Raw genomic sequence first — 27,101 nt, forward strand, 5'->3', positions numbered from 1 at the left:
GTCACTAAAACCAAAGACATTAGAAGAAAACTATAGACCAATATCCCTAATGAATACTGATGCAAAAATCTTCAACAAACTATTAGCAAACAGAATTCAACAGCTTATTAAAAGGATTATACACCATGACCAAGTGGGATTTATTCCTGGAATGCAGGGATGGTTCAACATGAAAATCAATCTGTGTAATATAACACATTAACAGAATGAAAAGGAAAAACCAGATGACTATCTTGACTGATGGAGAAAAAGCACTTGGCAAAATTTAACACTCTTTCCATGACAAAAAAACTAAAAAAAAAAAAAAAAAACTAGGAATAGAAGAAAACTACATCAACATAATAAAGGCCATATATGAAAAGCCCACAGCTAACATAATTCTCCATGGTGAAAGACTAAGACTTTTCCTCTTAAGACCAGGAACAAGATAAAGATGCCCACCCTCACCACTTCTATTTGAAATAGTACTGGACATCCTAGCCAGAGCAGTTAGAAAAGAAAAAGAAGTGAAAGGCATTCAATACATTCCAGAAGTAAAATTACCTCTATTGTTGGACAACGTGATTTTTATATGTAGAAAGACCTAAAATTACACACACACAAACACACACACATATAAATACAACACTGAATTCATAAATATTCATAATTATTTATGAATATTTCATAATAAATAATTCATAAGTGAATTCAGTGAAGTTGCAGGATACAAAATCAGCACACAAAAATCACTGGTATTTCTATACACTAATAATATGTGGGGAAAAGAAAGAGATCAGACTGTTATTGTGTCTATATAGAAAGAAGTAGACATAAGAGACCCCATTTTGTTCTGTATTTGAGATGCTGTTAATCTGTGACCCTACCCCCAACCCTGTCCTTGCAAGAGACATGTGCTGTGGTGACTCAAGGTTTAATGGATTTGGGGCTGTGCAGGGTGTGCTTTGTTAAACAAGTGCCTGAAGGCAGCATGCTTGTGAAAAGTCATCACCATTCTCTTAATCTCAAGTACCCAGGGACATATACACTGTCAAAGGTCAAAGGTCGCAGGGACCTCTGCCTAGGAAAGCTAGGTACTGTCCAAGGTTTCTCCTCATGAGATAGTCTGAAATATGGCCTCGTGGGAAGGGAAAGACCTGATCGTCCCCCAGCCTGACACCCGTGAAGGGTCTGTGCTGAGGAGGACTAGTATAAAAGGAAAGAAGGCCTCTTGGAAGTTGAGATAGAGAAAAGCATCTGTCTCCTGCCCGTCCCTGGGCAATGGAACATCTCTGTGTAAAACCCGATTGTATGCTCTATTTATTGAGATGGGAGAAAACCTCCTTAGGGCTGAAAGTGGGACTTGCTAGCAATGCTGCTCTTTATGCACTAAAAAGGTTTATGGAGATGTTTGCATATGCATATCAAGGCACAGCACTTTTCCTTAAACGTATTCATGTCACAGAGATCTTTACTCATATGTCTTACTGCTGACCTTCTCCCTACTATGATCCTATTATCCTGCCACTTCCCCTTTTCCGAGATGGTAAAGATAATGATCAATAAATACTGAGGGAACTCAGAGACCCGTGCCGGCCCAGGTCCTCTGTATGCTGAGCACCGGTCCCCTGGGCCCACTTTTTCTTTCTCTATACTTTGTCTCTGTGTCTCATTTCTTTTCTCAAGTCTCTCGTTCCCCCTAACGAGAAATGCCCACAGGTGTGGAGGGGCAGGCCACCCCTTCAATAATGAACAAGCCAAAAAGTAACATAAGAAAATTCCATTTACAATAGCATCAAAAAGAATAAAATGCTAGAAATAAACTTAACCAAGGAGGCAACAGACTTGTTCATTGGCGACTACACAATGTTGCTGAAAGAAATTAAAGAAGACACAAATAAATGGAAAGACAACCCCTGTTCATGAATTGGAAGACCTAATATTGTTTAGAACATCCATACTACCCAAGTAACCTACAGATTGAATGCAATCTTTATCAAAATCCCAATGGTGCTCTTTTTTTCCCAGAAATAGAGAATTTTATTCTAAACTTTATATGGATTCTCGAAGGAACCTTGAAGAGCCAAAACAATCTTGAAAAAGAACAACAGTTGGAAGTGTCATACTTCCTGGTTTCAAAAGTTATTAAAAAGAGAGAGTAATCCAAACAGTGTGGGCCTAGTATTTATGCCAGACACACACACAGGGAAACAGATTAGAAAGTCCCCAAATAAACCTTTGCGTATATGGTCAAATGATTTTCGACAAGGGTGTCAATACCATTCAGTGGTGGAAAGGACAGTCTTTTGAACAAATGATGCTGGGAAAATTGGATATCCACATGTACTAGTAAAAGAATGAAACTAGGCCGGGCACAGTGGCTCACGCCTGTAATCCCAGCACTTTGGGAGGCCGAGGCGGGCAGATCACAAGGTCAGGAGATCGAGACCATCCTGGCTAACACAGTGAAACCCCGTCTCTACTAAAAATACAAAAAATTAGCCGGGCGTGGTGGCGAGTGCCTGTAGTCCCAGCTACTCCGGAGCTGAGGCAAGAGAATGGTGTGAACCCGGGAGGCGGAGCTTGCAGTGAGCGGAGAGAGCGCCACTGGACTCCAGCCTGGACGACAGAGCAAGACTCTGTCTTAGAAAAAAAAAAAAAAAGAATAAAGCTGGATCCTTAACTTACACCATAAACAAAAATTAGTTCAAAATGGATCAACGATCTAAATATAAGAGCTAACACTATAAAACCCTTAAAAGAAAACATAGAAGAAAAGCTTCAGGACAATAGATTTGACAATTATTTCTTGGCAATGACACCAAGAACACAGGCAACAAAAGTAAACATAGATAAACTGGACGACATTAACATGAAAACTTCTGTGTATCAAAGGATACAGTCAACACAGTGAAAAGGCAACCTACAGAATGGAAGAAAATATTTACAAATCATATCTCTGAAAAGGGGTTAATATCCATGATATATAAAGAACCCCACAACTCAACAGTAACAAAACCAAAATAACCCTATTAAAAATGTGCAAACGGACTTTCTCCAAAGAAGATACACAAATGGCCAACAAGCATATGAAAAGAATGCTCAAGATCACAAATCATTAAGAAATGCAAACCAAAACCACCAGGAGATACCACTTTGCACCCATTGGGATGGCTACTATAAAAACACAGAAAATAAATGTTGGCGAGGGTTTGGAGCTATTAAACCCTCGTGCACTGTGGCTGGGAATGTAAAATAGTGCAGTCACTGTGGAAACAATATTGTGGTTCCTCAAAAATTTAATAATAGAACTACCATATGATCTGGCAATGCCACTTCCGGGTATATATTCAAAAGAATTGAAAGTAGGGTCTCAAAGAGACCTTTGTACAGTCATGTTCCTGGCAGCATTATTCACAGTAGCCAAAAGGTGAAAGCAACCCAGGTGTCCATGGACAGATAAAAGGATAAACAAAATGTGGTCCGTCCAAACAATGGATGTTATTTAGCTTTTAAAAGAAAATGCCACAACATGGATGAACCACGAGAACATATGCTAGTGAAATAAAGCAATCACAAAATACATATTGTGGCTGGGCAGGGTGGCTTACACCTGTAATCCCAGCACTTTGTGAGGCTGAGGTAGGAGGATTACTTGAGCCCAGGCGTTAAGAGGCCAGTCTGGAAACATAGTGAGACCTCATTTCCAGCTCTCCTACTTCCTAATGGGGTGACTTTGGGCAAGTGATCTATTCCCTTAGGACCTCAGTTTCCTCATCTGTAAACAGGGATAATAACAGAATGGCCCTTATGGGTTTATGGTGAAGATTAAATGAAACAGTGTATATAAAAAACACTTAGAAGAATATTTTAGCTCAGTAGCAGGTGTTAAAATGCTTGTTATTATGCATAGAAGGATGGGCTCTGCACTTAGAAAGCCCTGAGTTCAAGTCCCACCTCTGCTGTGTTTCTGCTGTGCAACCTGGGACAAGTTTCTTTGCCTCTCTGAGGCTGCTTCCTATGCTGCAAAAATGAGTGTGTTAAGCTCTACCTCAAAGGACTGACAAAAGATACTATTTGGCAAAATTTTCAGTGTGGTAGGATAACATTTTTGAAATTAACTGGTGTGTATGTGCGTGTGTGCTAAAAACACAGGGACCTGCTATGTTGCCCAGGCTGGAGTGCAGTAGTTATTTCCAGGCACCATCAAAGCATAATGCAGCCTTGAACCCCTGGACTCTAGTGATCTTCCTGCCTCAGCCACCCCAGTGTCTGGGACGACAAGCACATGTGTGTATCGAATCATATTTCTTTCTACCTTTTGGCCCTTGGCCATCCCGTGCCCCCACTGTGACCCCTGTCACTGCCTCAGGAAAGGGATGTAATGCAGAAACAGAACAAGCTGGGGTTTTCAAAGGAAGAAAGATGTGAGGAAATGGCCAGGGCTCTGGTAAGACTGTGAGTCTGGGAGCGGAGGGAAAGAGGAAGTTTGTCGGCTTCCCTCCTGTCAGTAGGAGCCTTGCCCAGCTTCTCTGGGAGTCCTGAGGAATGGGCAAGTCCCCGAGAAGATGCTGGTTCAAGCGGGTATCTCTGAGAGCTCCTCAGAATCAGTGCAACCCTGAGAGAGGGAGGGGAGAGTTCTGAGAGCCCTGAGTAATGGAGTCTGTGACATTTCCCCGCAGTGCACCGAGGGCTCGAAAGAACCTTGAGCTGAGACAGCAGTGCATGCCCACTTGCTAGGCACTCATGACAGAGCAGTGATTAGTCATTCTTGGGTTCACAACCCCGTTCCGGAAGTCCTCTTTTCCTGAAGCTCCTTGTCCCTGCACGGTCCCAGACAGCCTGACCACCAATCCCAGCCCTCTGTGCCCTTCATACGCGACCTTGGGCAGGTTCCTTAGTCTGTCTGTGCTACAACTGCCTCATCTGTAAAATGGGGAAAGGGATATCCCTACCTTGCAGGGTTGCTGAAAGGATTAAACGAGTTAATACACACAAAAGTGCAAAGAACAGTGCCTGGCACAAAGTAAACCCACAGTAATGCGAATGATAGCATCATCCTCTTAGCTCATCCACCATCTTTCTCCACTGTCCCTGGCAGTGACCCTACTGATTCCTCCGAGAAGCTCTCAACATCCCACAGTATCACTTCCCTCTCCATGGCCAGAGTCCAGGCAAGAGATGGTAATAACTGTGGTTGGCAGAATGGTCCCTCAAAGGTGTCCATGTCCTGATCCCTGGAACCTGTGAGTGTGCTGCTACCTTACGTGGCAGAGGGATGGTGCAGATATGATAGCGATGACTAATCTTGAAACAGAGAGGTTAACCTGGATTATTCAGAGGGGGCTAATCCAACCACGTGAGCCCTTAAAAACAAAGAACTTTCTCTGGCTGGAGTTGGAGAGATGAGTCAGATGGGGAGGTCAGAGAAATCTGAAGCATGAGAAACACTGGGCCCATTGTTGCTGGTTTTGAAGATAAAGAGGCCATGAGCCATGTGGAATTGGGAGGCCTCTGAAGCTGAGGCTGGCCTCCAACCGACGGCCAGTGAGGACACGGAGGCCTTGGTTACATAGCAGCATCGAGCTAAATTCTTCCAACAAAGTGAGTGGGGCTAGAAGCAGACAATCCCCTGGAGCCTCCAACCAAGAGCCCAGGCAGCCAACACTTTGATTTCGGCCTTGAGTGACCTGGGGCAGAGGAACCAGCTGAGTCCACGCAGACTTCTGACCTCCGGAACTGTGAGATCATAAATATTCATTGTTATAAACATAAAAATGAATACAATAACCAAAAGGTACTGCAGTATGGACCACCTGCCAGACACTGTCCTGAGCACTTCATGGTAATTCAGTCTTGTAATGCAGTTCCCCGCCATACACACACAGAAGTTGCAGCAGAGAATGGCTGGGTGACTTGCCTGGAACCCTGCAACTCAGAGGGCAGAGCCAGGAGGCCTAGCACTGAGTTCATGCTCTTGACCACCCTGTTCTGGAGCCGCTCTGCTGTTCTTTCTCCACCCATTCTCCCTACGCTTGTCAGTGTTCCCTTCAAAAGAACAATTAATTTCTCTCCGGCTCAAAGCCTTTTGAGGAGGGGGTTCCACTTTCACAGCAAGTTAAACATGAAACACTTAGCCTAGCTTAGGTGGCCTTTTTGCATGTGAGTGGCAGGGCCATCCAGCCCTCATCATGCCACGCCAAGTGCTTCACGCGACACCTCCAGATCTTTGCGTGCACTGTTTCTTATACCTGGCAGGGAGAGGGGGGCCCTTTCTCGCCTGCCATACCTGGCAAAACCAGGCTTTCTCTTGTAAGAGGCAGTTCCCGCTTGGTCAGCTCTGAGGAGCTGTCCCCAACACCGAGACAGGGTCCTCTATGCAGGCCCCAGCGCACATCTTCCCAGGAAACCAACCACCTGCAGCCTGGGTCGACCTTTCCTCTTTACCCCAATCCCACACTAGAGGGCGCCACCTCAGTTTGTTGCATCAATGAGGATCGCAAGAAAAGTGATTTTCGCTGTTCCGCTTATAATTTTCACCTAGGAGTTCAAACTGTGGAATTTCCCACTACTGATTATCTTAATTGACTCACAAGGAATTTCAGATATTTAGATTTTTAGATGTTCCCTAAAGCCACATTTACAACCAAACAATGAAGCCTCTTTGTCTAGAAGCATTGCATTAGACAGCCCCAGGTCTGAAACTCAGCCTCACCGTCCCCGACTAGATGTGTGATTTGGGGCAAGTTATTTCACCCTTCGGAGCCCCATTTCCACATCTTTACATGAGGGTAATAATGATAGTAGTAGTTCTTGCCTGACAGGGCTGTTTGAGGATGCAGCTCTGTAACACATACACAGCACATACATACAACACATGTAAAACCACACGAGATGCCTCATAAGTAGCCTATACATGGGGGTGTGGCTGTTTGTATTATCTGTGCTAGTCAAAAGAACCTTGAGCTGAGACAGCAATGTGTCTCAAAAGATTATGATCTTCTACCTCACACTCATTAGGATGGCTACCGTAAAAACAACAAACCCCAGAAAATACCAAGTGCTGGCGAGGATGTGGAGAGACGGGAGCCCTTATGCAGTGTTGCTGGGAAAGCAAAATTGCGCAGCCACTGTGGAAAGCAGTATGGCAGTTCCTCAAAACATTAAAAATAGAACTGTCATCTGATCCGGCGGTTCTGCTTCTCTTCTGGGTACGGCCCTGAAAGAATTGAAACCAGGGGCTTGAAGAGATACCTGGTGATGGCTCACACCTATAATCCTAGCACTTTGGGAGGCTGAGGAGGGCGGATCACCTGAGGTCAGGAGTTCGAGAATAGCCTGGCCAGCATGGTGAAACCCTGTCTCTACTAAAAATACAAAAAAATTAGCTGGGCATGGTGGTGCATGCCTGTAGTCCCGGCTGCTCAGGAGGCTGAGGTAGGACAATCACTTGAACCCGGGTGGCAAAGGTTGGCACTGAGCTGAGATTGTGCCACTGCACTCCATCCTGGGCAACAGAGTGAGACTCTGACTCCATTAAAAAGAGAGAGAGAGAGAGAGAGAGAGAGAGAGAGAGAGAGAGAGAGAGAGAGATCTCTACAGTCATGTTTATAGCAGCATTATTCACATCAGCCAAAAGCTGGAGGCAACCCAAGGGTCCATTGACAGATGAATGGATCAACAAAATACAGTCCAGACGTGCAGCAGCCACTAGGCAGCCTTAAAAAGGAACTGTGACACATGCTGCGACAGAGGAACCTTAAGAACATTATGCCAAGTGAAATAAGCCAGTCGCAAAAGACACGCACCATATGATTCAACGTCTACGAGTAACCTGCAACAGGCAGATTCAGAGACAGACAGCACTTTCTGTCAGAGAGATGGTGGCTGCCAGGGCCTGGGGGGCTGGGAGGGAAGGAGAATGCTTCCTCAGTAGGAACAGAGTTTCAGTTTTGCAAGATGAAGAGAGCTCCTGCGGATGGATGGTGGTGGCAGAGCAACAATGTGAGGCCGGGTGCGGTGGCCTGCACCTGTAATCCCAGCACTTTGGGAGACTGAGGCAGGTGGATCACCTGAGGTAGGGAGTTCGAGACCAGCCTGGCCAATGTGGCAAAACCCCGTCTGTACTAGAAATACACAAATTAGCCAGGCGTGGTGGCGCGTGCCTGTAATCCCAGCTACTCAGGAGGCTGAGGCATGAGAATCACTTAAATCTGGGAGACAGAGGCCACAGTGAGCCAAGACTGTGCCACAGCACTCCAACCTGGGTGACGGAACGAGCGAGACTCTGTCTCCCCACCCACCGCCCCACCAAAAAAAAATGTGAATGCAATTAATGCCACCGAACTGTACACTTAAAATGGCGAAGATGTACATTTTACGTTATGTGTATTTAATAAAAAGAGAGATGATGATCTAGTCCTTTTCTTGGAACTTCTTCCTCTTGCAAGGCCTCCATGTGCTGAAGGGAAACAGGCCCATGCATTGCTGTGTTGGGAACTGACCAGTGATGTCAGGGGAGAGAAAAGTTCCCTGTGGACTGGCGAGATCAGATGAGGCACATCACAGAGCACAGAACGCCTGGTGGGGAGCCAGGGCTGAGTGTGTGAGCACAGCTGAGGCGGGACAGTGAATGGGCGCATCCTGATGAGACGGTGGGCAGCTGGACATCCCCCAGGCCTGCTTCTTTTGGTGGATTTCATCACAGGACCGGGGAGGGGTGAGCATCTTTATCCAGGTCCATGTCCACCTGTCACCTTTTAATTCACATGGGAAATGTGAATTAAAATGCCACGGATACCATGTTTTGCCTCTTAGATAAGCAGAAATTTATCAGGTAGGTCACATGCTCCACTGGGGAGAGGAGGGGGTGCCCCCACTGCTGGTGGGGAACTGACCCTGTGAGCCTTCACTGGAGGGCAGTGGGGCGATGCCATCAGAGCTGCAGCCATACATGCCCTTTGACATGGCACATGGGCTCACGTGTCCGTGAAATGATGGGTAAAAGGTATTCAGTGCAGCATTGTTTAATAATAATAAAAAAGACTTTGATGCAGGCTCTTATAGTTCTTACAGGCAGCCCAGAAATGGCAGGTGCAAAGGGATATGACTCGTTGGGTTGGATGGTTCTGTTGTGTTTGTTAGATCACTCCTGTGCCCCGACCCTCTGATCCCATATGAGAAGGGGCTGACGTGCCATAGAGAACATTTCCCCTAGAGAGAAAGGATTCAATTAGCAAGATGCTATCCACAAACGGCAGAGGAGCAGGCACAAGCATTTCACCTGCATCCCCCTGCAGTTTCTGTCCTTTACTTTTCTCCATGATCTTCATCCTCCTAGCCACGGCACTGCATTGACTCAGGCTGCCCTGCAAGTCAATTGTAAAGGGAATCCTGAAATGTCCTCGGTGCAGGGCAGGGCAGGGCAGGGCAGGGCGAGGAACTAAGGAGAAGATCAGCTCTCCACTCTTCTTCTTCTTTTTTTTTTTTTTTTTGAGACACAGTCTCGCTCTGTCGCCCAGGCTGAAGTGCAGTGGCACAATCTCAGCTCACTGCAATCTCCCAGGTTCAAGCAATTCTCCTGCCTCAGACTCCCAAGTAGCTGGGATTACAGGCACACACCACCATACCCGGCTAATTTTTGTATTTTTAGTAGAGGTGGGGTTTCACCATGATGGCCAGGCTGGTCTCGAACTCCTGACCTCAAGTGATCTGCCCGCCTCAGCCTCCCGAAGTGCTGGAATTACAGGCCTGAGCCACCGTGCCTAGCCAGCTTTCTATTCTTTAACCTTTGCTTCTCTTTTCCTCAAAACAAAGTATATTGAAATAGTACACACACACGCGCGCGCGCACACACACACACACACACACAAACAAACAAAAAGAGTGAACAGGAGCTCCCCTGGCATCAGAAGAGGAGAAGCTGGAGTCCCTGGAGATGGAGAAGTGAGACGGAGGGGAGCATTAAGGCAGGGCCCTCAAGGTTCGGTCCTGGAAGCATCTCCGTGGGGACCCTCACCAGAACCTGCAGAGCAGAGAAATGGACAGATTCCCGACCTCGCCTAACCCCACTGCGTCAGAAAGCCTTGGGATTCATGTTTAACAATCACACTCATGCACATGAAAAACCCAGCAACCATTGGCTTGTGACATTGCTGCATTCTGGAAGAATTAAGTCCCTTTCTTATCAGTGTTCAAGTAACAGCCACATCCAACTATAAACATTACAGTTCAAAAACCACATCAAATTATACAGATTATAACCAGAAGGTTTAGCTCTGAAATGAGCGAGGCTGGTGGCCGAGGTATTCCAGCCCTGTCCATTGCAGGCAGGGGTGGGGGTAGATTCTGAAAGGAGCTCCTGATTTCTGCACAAGGCAGCCAGGGAGCCCATTTCAATAGGCAGGTCTTCCACTTGATGAACAGCCGTCAGTGGCATCTTCCCATTGTTTTTCAGATAAAGACCAACATTCTTACGGTGGCAGGAAGGAGTCTTGCCTGCCTTTAGCTCTCCCCCTTCCCACTCTGACCTCCACACACTGGTTTTCTTTCAGTTCATCAGGCTCGCCATATGCTCTACCACCCCAGGGCCTTTGCACACACTGTTCCCTCTCCCTTTGTCTAGTTAAGTCCTTCTCATGCTCCATATTCCTTTCCTTTAGAGCCCTGACATAAGCTTGAAACCATCCAGGCTCTGCAGATCCTCTGACCTGTGTGTCTCTCCTAGCAGCTTCCTGATTGCAGGACCATGTGAGTGTCCCCAGGCTTACCTCTGTGCTGGGGCTCCAGGCAAACGTCTGTGGAATGAATGAGTGATGATAACGGCAAAAACCAGGCTGGCTAAAACAGGCTTCCTATTGCCATTAGGAAACCAAACTCCTTTCATGATACAGAAAAAAAATGTCTGGAGGGCAAAACTCTACAAATACCAATATTGATTGTCCCTGAGTCATATGATTACAAGTGATTTTTATTTACTTCTTTACAGTTTACTTTCTCCCAACTTTTTAAAAAACAATAGGTACATAATTACCTTCCATTATCAGGATACGTGAACGATGTCAGATTATAATATCAATAAGCAAAAAAAAAGTCAGCTTTGCAAATGAATACATTAATAAATCTTTAGAAGCATAGCTCCCTATTCTTTAGGATTTATCCAAGTAAATAAAACAATCTTCTCTCTTTGTTAGGTGTAAATGCTGGGTAATTTCACAGCTGATGTTTTTTTTTTTAAGATTCCTGAACTTTATTTAGTGGAATGGCTTCTAACAGCACAAATAAGACAAATGATAAATTGACTGTTGAATTATTACTCAGGGTGGCTTATAGCTAATCAAGCATGATTCTCGGGTTAATCAGAAAGGCCCAGTGAAGGCAGAAGAGGGGCAATTTTCACCTTGTCTTATAAAATATTTTCTGGAAAATATGGACACACCTGTAGGTTTCAGTTCTTCAAAACAGACCTGTGTCCCCCACATCCCTTCTTAAAGCAAATCTCCTCTCCCAAATCATTTAAGCTTTGGGAAGAGGATTTGTCTAAGAGAAGATATAAAAGCCCATTAAAAGTCTATTCACAAAGCATTTGGCAACTCATGTATCATCTGTTCTCTCGGGAGTCAGTGCAAGCTCATGCTTCTGGATATGCAATTGATTCCTTCATAAATCAATGGAACTGTTGCTGACGGTGGTGACTTACTTTTTAAACTAAGGCCAAGGAGCAGTAAGCAGTCAATTATTTTTATACAATCAATGCTACTCAATTTCTGTCTATATATATAATAATTGTCCTCATTAGTTCCCGTTTCCAAATAGCTTGTTAGTATCAGTGGATACCCGCCTTAACCCTGTGAACAAAAATTTTCTGTCTCCACTTTATGCGACCATAATAATGATTGTGGTGTCATCTACTTCGTACCATATGCCAGGTACTTTATATGCATTTTCCCATTTAATCCCTACAGCCCTGTGAAATAAGTGGTTTATAGATGGAGAAAATGAGCTCAGCATGATTAAGTAGTTTGCTTGAAGTCACGCAGCCAGAAAACAGTGTAAGAGATTCAAATCCAGGTCTACCTCCAAAGCCTGTGCTTTTAAAAATTATTACAGTTTTCTAATATCATAGTCCAGTTCAAAACAGGGATCACTGTCTCTACCACGGCCACCCAGAAAGTAAAACTACCTTAAATTTATCCCTTGTTACAATACAGAAGAAACTACAGTTCTTTTTATTTGATTTTTCCACTTTGTACACTGAACGGTTTTCTGTGTCCTTGTAGAGAGACCATGTCACAGATGAGAATCTCAAGGGAAGGTATGTTGAGTTATTTTAAAATCGATTGCGTTTATAACTCTTAGAAAACTAGAAATGCAGGGGGAATGCTCTCCCTTTGATAAAGAACACCTATTAAAAAACACCCTACAGCTAATATAATATTTAATGATGAAAGACTGAATACTTTTCCCTTAAAATCAGGAACAAGGCAAATATAAAGATTTATACTGCTCTCACCACTCTTATGCAACAGAGTACTGGAAGTCCCAGCCAATGCAATATCTCAAGAAAATAAAATTAAAAGTGTACAGATAAAAAAGGTAAAAATAAAACTGTTTTAATTTGCAGATGACATGGTAACACCCTAAGCAGGCAACAAAAAAACTTCTAGAAAGTTCAGTTAAGGTTGCAAGATACCACATAAGCATACAAAAATCAATTATGTTTCTATACACTGGCAATGAATAGGTGGCCGCTGAAATTTAAAGTATAATACCATTTAACATCACAAACAAAAGAGGAGAAATTAAGTGCTTAAGTATAAATCCAGCAAAACATGTACAGGATTTGTATGCTGAAAGCTACAAAGTATTCATGAAAGAAATCAAAGAAGACCTAAATCAATGCAGAAACATACCATGTTCATGGATTGAAAAACCACATAGTAAATATATAAATTCTTCCCACATCGATGTATAGATTTAAACACTATTTCTATCAAAAGCTCAGCAGGACATTTCATAGATACAGACAGATTTATTCTAAAATTTATATGGAAAGGAAAAGGAAGCAGAAGAGGTAAGACAATTTTTTGATTGCTACACACAAATCTATTAATACACATGTGATCTATAAAATGCTACAAAACTACACACATTGTCCTTCTCTCTCTCTCTCCAACACACATACACACACATACACACACACACACACAGAGCATTTATGTCAATTTCCTGGTTTTGATATTGTTATAGTCACACATAGTATGTAACCATTGGAGGAAACTGGGTGAAAGGTAGGTGTGATCTCTACCTACTATTTTTGGAACTTCTTGTGAATCTCTAATTTCAAAATGAAGGGTTAAAAAATAGTGAGGTCTGAAAGACATCTGCTTCTCACAGTTACAAAGAAATTCCACGGCATATCTCTTTCCACTTCAATACTTTAACCCCCTTCCATATTTAAACAGGCTCAAAGCCACTGTTTTTATTATTCTCCTTCTTTCAACTTCCTTGGTTGTCAGTGAGCTGAGGCTTTGGACCAAACCACAGCTATTTCAGAGAATGAAATGAAAGAATGCCCAGGCTAAGCCTGGGGCTTGGAGCTCCATGGCCTTCCTGGCCTCTGAGAGGCCTACAGCAGTCCCACACGGGGTCTTGAAAGGTAGAGAGGCCTAGCCCAGAGCAGGCAAAGGCCAAAGCACCAGCTCTGTGCCCACCTTCTGAAACACACATCAGGCTGCTGGGGAGATGACCACAGGTGTGAGGTAGGAGGTGGCACTGGACTCCAGAAGTGGGGCTCAGACACTGGACCAGATTGAGGACTAACTAAAACACGGCCAAGGTGAAAGCAACTTTCAATCAGACCTGCCCACCAAAGTGCCATGTCAATGTACTGTTGCCATGGCAACACCCAAGCGTTATCTCCCCTTTCCATGGCATCCAATGATCCCAAAGTTATTATCCCTTCCCTGAATAAACCAGCTCTTAATCTGCATGCAGTTAAAAGTGAGTATAAATATGACTGCAAAACTGCCCTGAGCTGCTGCTCTCTGTCCACAGGGTAGCCTGGCTCTGTAGGAGCAGCCACACAGCTGTAACACTGCTGCTTCGATAAGTCTGTTTCCTTCTACTCCTGGCTTGCCCTTGAATTCTTTCCTGTACAAAGCCAAGAATCCTCTCGGGATAAGCCCTACTTTGGGGCTCATCTGCTCTGCATCGGGTGGGACAGCGACAGATGTGTTCAGCAAAGGATGGGACACACCCCGCTCTGCACAGCACTCAGCTTCACTCCTTATGCCAGCGAAATGGGGTACCCGTGGCAACTGGCTATTGGTAGCACACCAAGGAAAGGTATGGCTGCTTGCCCAAGGTTGTGGTGGACAAGAGACTGGAGGCCACATAACACTAAGGACTGTTGAAGGGGGAAGGAAGGGGTCAGGGAGGGGACGGGAACAGGTGGGAAGACTTCTTACCTGTAAAACAAGGTCTGAATCTTCATGCCTTCCAATTGTGGTACTTTTATTTAGGACAAAAAAGCCTTCTGCGCTCTTTAGATAGGCTTTCATCCTCTCTGTTTTCCCTACATAAGGTTTTCAGAAAGAATTTTGTTAGAAAATGCAGTCCTCTAATTATTCAACAACATCATACTTAGAATGAATGAAATAACCATAGAGTCATGTCCAAAGCGAGAAATCAGAAGAGGGGGGATTAGATAGATGAGTCAACAATGATGACAAGGACAATTCTGCAGCTTTTAAAGACGATCTCTTCTAACCACGATATCTAGCATAGAAAAGCCTGGTTCTAATAATCAAACAGAGGGCATTTCTTAAGTAACTCAGGACACAAGCCAACAAAAGCTAAGACAACCTGACAACAAACCTGAGTTCCACTGATGATTGCTCTCTACCTCCCATCAAGCTTAGTATGAGGTTAGTGATCTGACATACCAAGTATTCAGGTTCTGTGTTCCTAATCCAACCCTTACTAGCTCTGTGACCTTGGGTGAATTACTTATTCTCTCTGTGACTCAGTTTCCTCATCTGTAAAATGGGTGGGGTTTTGTTTGTTTGTTTTTGTTTTTGTTTTTCTGAGACAGGGGCTCACTTTGTCATCCCGGCTGCGGGGCAGTGAGCAATCTTGGCTAACCAAAGTCTCGATCTCCTGGGCTCAAGCAATCCTCCTGCCTCAGCCTCTCGAGTAGCTGGGATTACAGGTGCGCACCACCACACCTGGCAAATTTTTTGTAGAGTCGGGGTATTGCCATGTTGCCCAGGCTAGTCTCAAACTCTTAAGCTCAAGCAATCTTCCCACCTTGGCCTCCCAAAGTGTTGGGATTACAGACGTGAGCCACCACACCCATCCTAAAATGGGTTTTGTGAGGATTAAATGCGCTAATACACGTGCAGTATCTAGAATGGTGCCTGGCACACACTGAACACTCATTTGTACTACTCTTATTAGTGTTGTCAACCTGGGCTCCTCAAACTCTGGTCCAAGGAACGCTAAACTTCTATAGAGCTTATTTGATTCGTTCATTCATATTTAGAGATGAAGTCCTGCTCTTTGGCCAGGCTGAGTGCAGTGGCACAATCACAGCTCACTGCAGCCTTGAACTCTCGGGCTCAAATGATCCTCCTGCCTCAGCCTCCAGAGTAGCTAGGAATACAGGCACGCCACCATGTCTGCTTTTAGAGTTTCTTAAAGAGTTATCATCGGAGAGGCAGGCATTAGATGATGTTTTCCTTTTTAAATCGCTGCATTTCTTCATTATTTACTTAGGGGAAAAAAGATTACTTCTAAAGGCAAAATATCAAGATTATAGCTCAGCCATGTAATCAGGACCCTGCACAGTATTCCCCCCAGCATTTTACTATAAAAGTGTCAACCATACAGAGAGGCTGAAAAAAGCAGATAGTGAGCTCCTATGTACCCACCACTAGATTCTACCGTCGGCATTTTGCCATATGTGCTTTATCACATATCTTTCCATCTACCCGTGTGTCCATCCATTTTATATTGTGGTGCGTTTTGAAATAAGTTCTATACACATCTTTTAATACAAACACTTCAGTGACTTCAGAAAGTTCTAAAATGTTGACAGTAATTCATCTCGATCCTTGAATCTGATTTGAGATTATGTCTAAAGATGCAGGGTGGAAAGAAAAAAAAAAGATGCAGGGTGATATCCTCCACCTCAATGCCTTGTCAAAGAACAACAGTCTCTCTCTTTTCCTTTCAATGAAAAGTTAGTGAAATGCCAAATTATTGGACTATGGATAAAAACAAAACTCAACTAGTTGTGGTGGTACGGACTCTCAGGGCTGGCTCTGCTTTTCATCTTCATCTCTGTCATCATTTATGGAGTCCTTAATAAGTGCCAGGCACTTTTCCTTGAATATACTCTTTTCATCCTCAGAGAAATCCTGCAAGGTAGGTGTCATTATTGTCCCTACTTTACAGACAAGGAGACTGAGATGCAGAGAGGTTAAGGTCCCCTAGCATTCGGGCAGGGAGACAGCCATTGCATGTCACCACTATATAATCCTCAGGCAGCTCAACTTTTCACACCTCCATCGCTGCTGGGTGGGGAGGGGATGGAATGGGGGAGCAGAGAGAGTGACTGAGTAGGGGGAGGGAGAGGTGTCACTTGGGACACTGAGGTTGTCACTGTTTTGTTGACACTTGGGACATGAAATAACAGATAGCCCTTAACACCAGAATTCTATCCTCTGCAAAAAAGAAAAGACCCTTGGGAGTAAGAGAAATAAAACAAACCAGAGAGTTTGTAAATTCTGAAGCCTATGAGAAATCCTCAGAAATATTAATACTTTCATATAATGAGAATTTTATTTTTAAGTCTGCTATCTTTAATAGGGATAAAAAGACATTTCTTTTTCCAAAAGAATCCTGCCCTGTTGCCCTCAAATTGCCTGAGTTATTAATCTTCAATCATAGAGGACTACATTATCAAGCACCACATTCAAAACTAAAGTAAAACTAATCTAAAGTCAACTTTCGAGAAATGTCTCTTTTGTGGGAAAGCCACAGGAAATGCCTCCAGAGTAAAACCCCAAATCTGAATGACTGGATTTTTTTTTTTTTTAGCTTTTCCCCCAGATGTTTCCACAGTTGGTGCCTTGTGGTAGCTACCTGACCACCCCAGCTAAAGGCATCATTAGTCACTTCGTTGTCTAGCTAGCACGTGTCACGCTGTGGCTCCTTCCTTGAGCTTATCATTCTCTATCATTTTCTTATTCTTAGCTACATGTTTACTGTTTCCCTTTCACTGAGATATGTCCCAAGAGAGCCTAAACTGTGTTGTTTTAAACTCAATTACCCATGGGTTTCCTGTGTTTGTACCCATCTTCAGAGCAAAGACACTGACAGATTTTGTTCCCGACAATCTTTCCAAGGACATCTGCAGGGCAAATATCCTGAGGGATAGGGATAGTGTCCCCATCCAGGGCAGAGTGCAGACTTTTTTATGATAAAAATGTCATCTCCGGCCAGGCACGGTGGTTCACAACTGTAATCACGGCACTTTGGGAGGCCCAGGCGGACGGATCACCTGAGGTCAGGAGTTTGAGACCAGCCTGGCCAACATGGTGAAACCCTGTCTCTACTAAAAACGCAAAAAAATTAGCCAGGCATGGTGGCATGCACTTGTAGTCCCAGCTACTTGGAAGTCTGTGGCAGGAGAATCACTTGAACCCAGGCAGCAGAGGTTGCAGTAAGCTGAGACTGTACCACTGCACTCTAGCTTGGGCGACAGAGCAAGACTCCGTCTCAATTAAAAAAAAAAAAATGTCATCTCCTTCCAGGGCAAAGGTTGGGCACTGGCTAGCAGTCTCTTTTAAAAGACTGGAGTTTCCTGAGCTTGGGGTTCCTTAGCTGGGACACACACTCGCAGTGTGTACAGCATCCACCTGGGCTGTCCTGTATCACCCCGGGGAACTTGCAGGGCAAGGGGAACCAATGCAAACATGAAGCTCACAATGCCTGCTGTGCTGTGAGTAATAACATCCTTTGTCTCTGGTGCTGGAGTCTCTGGTCTTCTAGCATCATTAAGCAGTGGCAGGCTAACTTAGCTTGCAGGTAGTGTAAAAATCTGAGACCCTTTGCGGTTCCTCACAGTTCTGTTCATTACTCCAACTCTGGCCCCCAGAGCTGCCAGGCCTGACACATAGTGGTTGGTACTCAGTAAATCATGAATGAATGAAAATACAAAATAATGCTTAAAAGTAAGTCAGGGTAGCCTAAGAACCTCTGACAGTAACTACCTTTCATTTTCCCCTTCAGTATTTATCCTAGATGACATTTTGAAAAAAAAAAAAAAAAGTCTATTTCTTTAACTGAATGGGTTTGGCCATATTTCCACACTTTGATCTTGCCCTGTGCAGTCACTTTACTACCTGAAAACACTGTAGAAAGTGACTAGATGCGTTAAACTCTGTAAATTAGTTCTATGACACAGGGCACCGACCATGGAAAAGAGCAAAAGAGCTTCATTCATCTGCACTCCCTGCTTAGGGGTCAAAAGTGAGATAGAGAAGCAAAATTTCTATTGAGGGGTTACCAGATCTTAAGTGGCCTGGGAGCCCTAGAAATTCCTCAGTGTTGTATTTGGGAAGGGAGAGGTTAGGCAAGGGGGGAGTCTCTCTGACCGCTGGGTGGGTGTCATTCGTAAGTCAGGGGCAGCGGGGATGCCCCTCCTAATCCCAGCTGTACCCGCCAGGACTTCCCAGAGTGGCATGGCTGGTGCCAAGGAGGGGTCTAAAGCCCCTGGGGGCTTTCTCCGCGGGCGGGGTTGGGGCTGCACCTGGAAAGGAGGGGTTGGTGTTGGGGCACCTACTGGGGTGCTCCTGGGGACCGGAGCCTGGATCCGGGAGGATGGCGACGGGGAGCCACCCCTCCTCCTCCCAGCGCTAGTCCTCGCGGGGCCGCCCCTTCCGGTCCCCGGTCTCGGCCCGCCGCCCCTTCCCGCACCGCACTTACCTGGCGGGAGGAGGAAGCCCACGCACCGACCTCCGCCCAGAGCGCTGCCAGCTCGGGAGGCGTCGGGCCCGCTCCCGGGCGAGGCCTCCGGGCCGCGCTCCCGCGGAGTCTCCAGTCGACACCCGGCGCACCGCGCGCCCGCCCGGCCTGTGTACGCGCGTTGCTATGGCAACGCCGCCGGGCGCCGCGGGGCCCGGCCTAACAGGTGGGGGCGTGGCCTGCGCAGGGAACGCCCACCGGGTTACCGCCTGCGGAGTGCTCCAGGCCCCACGAGCCTGTCCCATTTCACAGATGGGAAAGCGGAGGCTCATAGGTCACATAAGTGGCCCAAGGTTTTACAGAGAGGAAGGAGCACGAAGGAGATTTGATTCAAGAATCCTTTCCATTACCCCTCGCTCTAAGCTGGATGCGTTGAGGGAGGGTGGGGGGCGATAGGGAGAGGTAGGAGATTGATGGAGCTGAACTCATGAGACCCTTGGAGGTTAGTATGCCCCTGCCCTACCCACATCTCTAGTCCTTTCCTTTACAGACCAGAAAATAGAAAGAGTAAGAAGAGGGGACCTCTGGGAGTGGGGTGGGGATTGGGAAAGGGATGGGGTGGAGTGAACAATTTTGAAAGAACAAGGATTTCTTCCATGTGCTGGGGAAAAGAATTTCCAAACTCACAATCCTGCTGCTCCTGCTTCTCCCTGTTAAGAGTGACATTTATTCATTCTTTTGCCCTTTCTCTATCTCTGCAAACATCTTCTGAGGTCTATGAGTGTCACACACTGGTCCCAGAATACACGTGGAATAGTTACTGTCCTTAAGAAGCCCCTTGTCAGTCGGCATAGGACTCGGGGGATGGAGTGTGTTGAGATGTGCAAATCCTATCTCCCACCACCTCCCACTTCTGCTTGGGGGCAGAACAGCCTTGCTGACTTTACCTAGAGAGTGATTCCTTTCAGTGGCAGGAAATGGCTGACCAGGTACCTCAAGAAAAACTCTAAACATTTTTCTAAGAGAGATGAACTATGGCACACTCTACCCTGGTGATTCGGTTTGGCTCTGTGTCCCTATCCAGATCTCGTCTCGAATTAAAATCCCCACGTGTTGAAAGAGGGGCCTGGTGGGAAGTGATTGAATCATGGGGGCAGACTTCCTGCTTGCTTTTCTCATGATAGCGAGTGAGTTCTCACGAGATCTGATGGTTTAAAAGTGTGGCACTTCCCCGTTTTTTCTCTCTCTTTCTCTCTTTCCTGCTACACCGTGTTGCAACATGCTAGCTTCCTTGCTTCCCCTTGGCCTTCCGCCATAACTGTAAGTTTCCTGAGGCCTCCCTAGCAGTGCAGAACTGTGAGTCAATTAAACCTCTTTCCTTTGTAAATTATTCACTCTCAGGGAATTACTTTATAGCAGTGTGAGAACAGACTAATACACCTAGTCAAAAGGAAGAGGATATGAGAGAAATCATGGACATCGACTTGGGGTGGAATATATGGTGAAGATGCTCAAACGTGCCTGGAGGCTTTTAGAAATGTGGACTTCTGGGCACAGACCCCAGAGATTCTGATTTAGCAGGCCTGGGACATAATCCAGGAATGTGCATTTGCAACAAGCTTGACAAAACCCTGATTTACACAGTTGAACTGCAGAGACCTCTCCTGGAGCCTGTCCCTACAAATCTCTTCCAGGCCCTCAGTCTGGAAGGTTCTGCCTGGATCAGTTTCCTACAACCAGAAAGAGTCTAGGCATAAAATGCTAGGAGTGACCACAAGGGCTGGGACCCGAGTGATAGCTTCACAGGAACAGAGAGGGTCAGGCCCAGCTCCCCACACGTTTCTGCCTCAGAGCCTTTGGTTTTGCCCGTTCCTCTGCCTAGAATGCACTTCCCCCCGGAAGTCTCGTTTGCTTTCTTTACTTTAGCTTTTTACTCACATACCATCTTTTCTAAAATTGTTTTTTTGAAAAAATAAAACAACCACCACGAAATCTAATAACAAAGCAAATAAAAACAACAAGAACAACAAAAGCAAATGAAAATAAGGACAACAAAAGCACATCCAAACAAAATAAAAACCTCAACACTCTCTCCCTTTTCCCTTCTTTTTGCCATTTGCTATAGTTGGAATATTTGACCCCTCCAAATCTCATGTTGAAATTTGCTCCTCACTGTTGGAGGTGGGGCCTGGTGGGAGGTGCTTGGGTTATGGGGGTGAATCCCTCATGGATGGCTTAGTGCTGTTCTTGTAGGGTGCATGAGTTCTCACTCTATCAGTTCCCTAAAGACCTGACTGTTAGAAAGAGCCTGGCACCTCCCCCTTGCTCATGGTCACTTCCTCTCTCGTCATGTGATCTCTGCACATGCAGGCTCTACTTTCTGCCAGGAGTGGAAGCAGCCTGAGACCCTCACCAGAGGCAGATGCTGGCGCCATGCTTCTTGTACAATCTGCAGAACTGTGAGCCAAATAAACCTCTTTTCCGGATAAATTACCCAGCCTCAGATATTACTTGATAGCAACACAAATGGACTAAGACATCACTTATCATCAGTTCACATACTATTTCTTTTATTTATTTATGTGATTTATCGTGTCTCCCTCCCTGACCCCTGGTAGAATCTAAACTCCATGAAGGCAGGGATTTTTTTTTTTTCCTGTTTTGTTCGCTGCTGTGCCACCAGTCCCTAGAACAATGTGTGAATGAATATATACGCAGGGGGAAGCCCCTGCCACCCTTCTGAAGCCTGGCCTCCTGTCCTCTGAGGACTGCTGGGCTGACCTGTCCTCACCCCAGGATGTCAGCTTCTCTAGTCCCTTACCCAGGCCTGAACACCACCTCCACCCTTAACCACTACCCCTCCGTGCTTGTCTTTAGTCAAACTCTTGTCATTAACATGAACCTAGGACACAAACTTGCTCACTATCAGACAGACCCTAGTGAAACCCAGGCTGGCCATGAACTGGAACAGCCCATGCCCCTCACCAGGCTTTGAGAGATCATCTGTTGCTGTTAGCTGATATCTCAATGAAAAACAAAAATTCCTAAACTGAGAGCAAAGCTGACACTCAGAATCAGTGGAGCTGAAGTTGCCAAATCTCAACTGGATCCTCTCTCCCTCAGGATGCCACTCTTATCTCAAAGGTGTGCAAAATCCTTGAAACTCAATTCCGTATCATCCATTTTCATCTTAAAAACAGAAAATCAAATACCCAGTAATGGTTTTATGATATAATTTCCTGGACTGAGTAAGAGAGTTGTACCTTGCAATTAAACAGTGATGCGACATTAAAAAGATGGTCCCTGAAAAAAAGAAATTGATGTTTCTAGATTATTTGTGCTTCTTGGCAGTGCCTTCAGTTAACCTTTTATTGAACTCTCAGTGACTACCAAGCCCATATTGTAGGAAATAAGGCTCAGAGACAGGGAGAAATGTGCCCAAGGTCACACAGCTAGAAAATCTGGCAGGATTTGAATCTAGATGAATGTGACGAGGAAGGTATTTCCCCTGGAGAACTACAGGTGACACCTGTCACAATCACAAGATGTCACTTACTCACACCTGCTTTCTCTCACTTCTGAGCAGCCTGCACTCTTGTCTGTCCAAAGGTTCAGGCAGTGCCCAGGGCAGGGAGGGAAGGGGGCATAAGCCAAGAGGAGGCAGCTCAGGCCTGCCACCTACATTACCTGCTGACACTGGGTGCTGGGCTTCCTTCCTGCAGAACTTCTGCCCCTAGAAAATCTCATTCCTTCCCAGCCACCTTCCCTGGGCTGTTCTTGCCTGGGGAGAGCCCAGCCCTGTGCTCCATACTCAGAGACCTGTGTGATGTTTCTCCTGCTGCCCTTGCATTCCAACATGAATTGAATGCTGGCTTCAGGCCCCAGCCCTTGCCAGGAGAGGTGCGGAGGCTTCCTCAGCCTCTATGGCATGAAAGAGAGCCAGAGAAAGAGCAAGAACGAGAGAGTACAGAGTGCAGGAAATAGCCAAGCTGTTGAACAGGGTGACGGATGACAGAGAGCAGAGGGCCCACTAGAGACTCCAAGGCCCATTAGTAACCTGACCATATAAGCTTAGAAAGTACAGATTTTTATATACAAACCTACACACACAGACTCATAAAAATAATTTCAAACCATGGAGAGAATAACTGGTAACTGAGACTTTCTGCAGCCATCTTTGCCGTTTCCCCCTGGCAGAAAATGAGAAAACATGCAGCTTCATCTCATATTGACTCTTTCATGCTGGTTTGGAACATTTAGTTATCTTGCAAATCGGTGTTCAAAGTCAGTTCCCTTTGGGTCCTTGCGCTTTGCTGTGGGGGGTCTGTCTGTACCATCTGTTCAAAAACTGCAAAGTGTGCTGGCCCCACCTGTCCTGGGCCTGGTTTTTGTTGTATTTTGTTTGTGCCTCACTTCCCTCACCTGTAAAATGGGTATAACAACAGCACTGACTGAAAGGATTAAATGGATTAAGATGTATGAAACAGTGGATTAGTGGCTGGTACAACTGAATGGCTCTATGAGTGTTTGCAATTATTGCCTGTTTTCTTTTTCTCTGATGTTGTGGGAAGAGAGCCCTAATCTCAACCCAGGTCACAAACACTCTGGAGAAACTTTGATTTGCATCAAGACTCAGTCCCACTCCAGAACAAACCCGATCTCTGGATGACTAGTCTCATATTATCTGGCTGGCTGCTCTGAGACCTTTTTAGATGTGGGTATGGATATAAGAGATAGGATGTGCTCCTTCCTCTAGTCACAACTAGAGGTGATTCTTGGGAGCCCAGTAGTCTCTATGGGGTGGCACCTGCTGAACAACTCCATAAATTCTACTTCCAGGCATGTGGGCAAACCTCCACTGTATTTTTGTGAGTGACAGTGAACCTTTATGAATGTGGTTAACAAATTCAGCTCATATTTATTAAGGCTAACAAGGTACCAACCACCATGTCATGCACAGTTTTATTTAATTCTTAGCCCAACTCATTATACAGAAGGAGAAATTGAGGCACAGAAAAGTCAAGTAACTTAACCAGTTACGAATCTTGCACACAGTGGTTCTGGAATTCAAACTCTGGCTGCCAGACTACAAAGTGCAAAGTGCTGTACTTTTTGTAAACTTTCTTTTCCCTATCTTTTTTTTGGTTTAGATGGAGTCTCACTCTCACTGTGTCCTCAGGCTGGAGTGCAGGGGCACGATCTCGGCTCACTGCAACCTCCACCTCCCAGGTTCAAGTGATTCTCCTGCCTCAGCCTCCTGAGTAGCTGGGACTACAGGCACACGCCACCACACCTGGCTACTTTTGTGTTTTTAGTAGAGATGGGGTTTCACCATGTTGGCCAGGCTGGTCTCAATCTCCTGACCGAGTGATCCACCCACCTCAGCCTCCCAAAGTGCTGGGATTAGAGGCATGAGCCACCGTGCCCAGCCTTTTTGTAAACTTTTTATCGAAGATAATATACATATTGAAAATATACATTTTGTCTCAGGTCATAATTGCACTTTATAGCATTACAAATGGGCTGAGACACTATTTGAATTTTTACTAAGTGTACTCACCCACCTACCCAGAATCCAGATCAAGAAGCAAAACATCACCAGCACCCCTAGAAATCTCCCTGTGACCCCTTCCAGTCATTACCCACCCCCTGGGGTAGCTGCTATCCTGACTTCCAATCTTCCAATGTCATAGATTAGTTCTGGGTTTTTGTTTTTGTTTTTAGACAGAAGTTTGCTCTTGTCACCCAGATTAGAGTGCCATGGCATGATCTTGGCTCACTGCAACCTCTGCCTCCTGGGTTCAAGTAATTCTCCTGCCTCCGCCTCCCAAGTAGCTGGGATTACAGGCACCTGCTACCACACCCAGCTCATTTTTGTATATTTAGTAGAAGTGGGGTTTCGCCATGTTGGTCAGGAGGTTGAACTTCTGACCTCAGGTTATCCACCTGCCTCACCTCCCACAGTGCTGGGATTATAGGCATGAGCCACTGCACCTGGCCAGTTCTGTTTGTTCTTGAACTTTATGTGAATGAGATCCTACAAATTCCATCTTCTCTCTGGTTTCTTTTGCTCAACATTATATTTGGGAGATTCAAGCATGTCTTTTCAAGTAGCTGTGGTTCATTCATTCTCATTGCTCTGTTGTATTCCATTGTATTGGTTATCAACTGCTGCTTAACAAACTACCACAAACTTAGCAGCTCAAAACAACCCACATTTATCATCTCACAGTTTCTATGGGTCAGGAATTGGGCAGGGCTCAGCAGGGTCCTGTGCTTCAGGGTCTCACAGGCTGCAATCAGGGAGTTGGCCAGGGCTGGGTTCTCATCTGAGGCTCAACCGGGATAAATCGGCATCTGCTTTTCTTTTCTTTTCTTTTCTTTTCTTTTCTTTTTCTTTTGAGACAGAGTCTCACTCTGTCACTCTGGCTGGAGTGCAGTGGCACAATCCTGGCTCACTGCAACTTCTGCCTCCCAGGTTTAAGTGATTCTTCTGCCTCAACCTCCCAAGTAGGTGGGACTACAGACGAGGCCACCATGCCTGGCTAAGTTTTGTATTTTTAGTAGAGATGGGGCTTCACCATATTGGCCAGGCTGGTCTCGAACTCCTGACCTTGTGATCCACACCCCCCCCTTGGCCTCACAAAGTGCCGAGATTTCGGGTGTGAGCCACCACGCCCAGCCCCATCTGCTTTCATTTTTTCTTTTTCTTTTTTTTTTTGAGACAAGGTCTCTCCTGTTGTCCAGGCTGGAGTGCCGTGGTGTGATCATAACTCACTGCAGCCTTGATTTCCCAGGCTCAAGTGATCCTCCTACCTCAGCCTCCCAAAATGCTGAGATTATAGGGGTGAGCTACTGCACCTGGCTGGATCCACTTTCAAGCTGACATTGTTATTGGTAAGATTCAGTTTTTTGAGGGTATCAGAAGGAGAGCCTCAGCTCCTTGCTGGGTATTAGCTGAGCTCACCCTCAGTTTCTTGCCATGTGGGCCTCTCTGGAAGGTGGCTTGCTTCATCAAAGTAAGTAAGAGTCAGTAGACAGACTCTGTGACTCTGGACCCTCAATAGACTCTCAACAGAGAGATGGAAGTTATAATCTTATGTAACATAACCACAGAAATTACATCCCATCACCTTTGTTGTATTCTACAGCTTAAAATAAGTTACAGGTCCTGACCCAACTCGAGGGAGAGGATTCCACAGAGGTATGAACACAAGGGATAATTGGGCACCACTGTGTATGTCCATTGGTATGCATAAGCGCACATGTCTATTAGATATAGACCCAAGAGTGGAGTTGCTGAGTTGCAGATTCAGCAGATGTTCAGCTTTAAAAGATTCTGCCAAACATTTTTCCAAAGTGCTGGTACCAATCTACACCCCCCAGCAGTGCATGAATACTTGAGTCAGAGCACATGCCTTCAAATATTATTCTCCCCTCTCTTCTTACAGAAGGAGTTTGACCAGGAGTTCCTTGGAACAGGAGGTCCTAAACCTGGCCCCTTGGCAGAATCACTAAGTTCCTGGGCTGCACCTCCAGACTTTCTGATTGTTGGATGGCTGGGATATAACCTGGAAGCTACACTCCGTGTGGTAAAGGTTCTTTGCTTTTCTTTTTGCTTTTCTTTTGAGACAGAGTCTCGCTTTGTCACTCAGGCTGAAGTGCAGTGGCACGATCTCGGCTCACTGTGACCTCTGCCTCCCAGGTTCAAGCGATTCCCCTGCCTCAGCCTCCCAAGTAGCTGGGACCACAGGCACGCACCACCACATCTGGCTAATTTTTTGTATTTTTAGTAGGGACGGGGTTTCACCATGTTGGCCAGGCTGCTCTTGAACTCCGGACCTCAGGTGATCCACCTGCCTTGGCCTCCCAAAGTGCTGGGATTACAGGCGTGAGCCACTGCATCTGGCCATTCTTTTCTTGTTCACCCAAGCATCCCTGGTGCTCAGAGCAGTACCTGACATGCAGCCAACATTCAATAAGGATTTTTAAAAAATAAATGAATGAGTTTAGGGGCTGAGCATGGTGGCTCATGCCTGTAATCCCAGCACTTTGGGAGGCTGAGGTGAGAGGATCATGTCAGCCCAGGAGTTTGAAACCAGCATAGGCAACATAGAGAGACCATGCATTTACAAAAAATAAAAAAGTTA

The 27,101-nt window shown here is 45.5% G+C and overlaps 1 protein-coding gene across 10 annotated transcripts in view; it reads right to left on the minus strand.

Moving 5' to 3' along the window:
* FHAD1 (forkhead associated phosphopeptide binding domain 1) overlaps window positions 1-19,106 on the minus strand; it is a 159,551-nt gene extending 140,445 nt beyond the window's left edge. For all 10 annotated transcript variants that reach the window (XR_012089780.1, XR_012089778.1, XR_012089779.1 and 7 more), the window contains exons 1-2: window positions 18,973-19,106; window positions 14,448-14,554 (exon numbers count right to left, since the gene is read on the minus strand). Coding sequence is in view for 4 of the 10 variants with exons in the window: in XM_037985011.2 (XP_037840939.2) it covers window positions 14,448-14,540 (93 nt within the window). In the remaining 6 variants the exon portion in view is untranslated. The remainder of the gene's footprint in view (window positions 1-14,447; window positions 14,555-18,972) is intronic.
* Window positions 19,107-27,101: the final 7,995 nt, after the last annotated feature.

Source organism: Chlorocebus sabaeus, chromosome 20, assembly GCF_047675955.1.
Source record: "Chlorocebus sabaeus isolate Y175 chromosome 20, mChlSab1.0.hap1, whole genome shotgun sequence".
In the NCBI taxonomy this organism is placed as follows: Eukaryota; Metazoa; Chordata; class Mammalia; order Primates; family Cercopithecidae; genus Chlorocebus; species Chlorocebus sabaeus.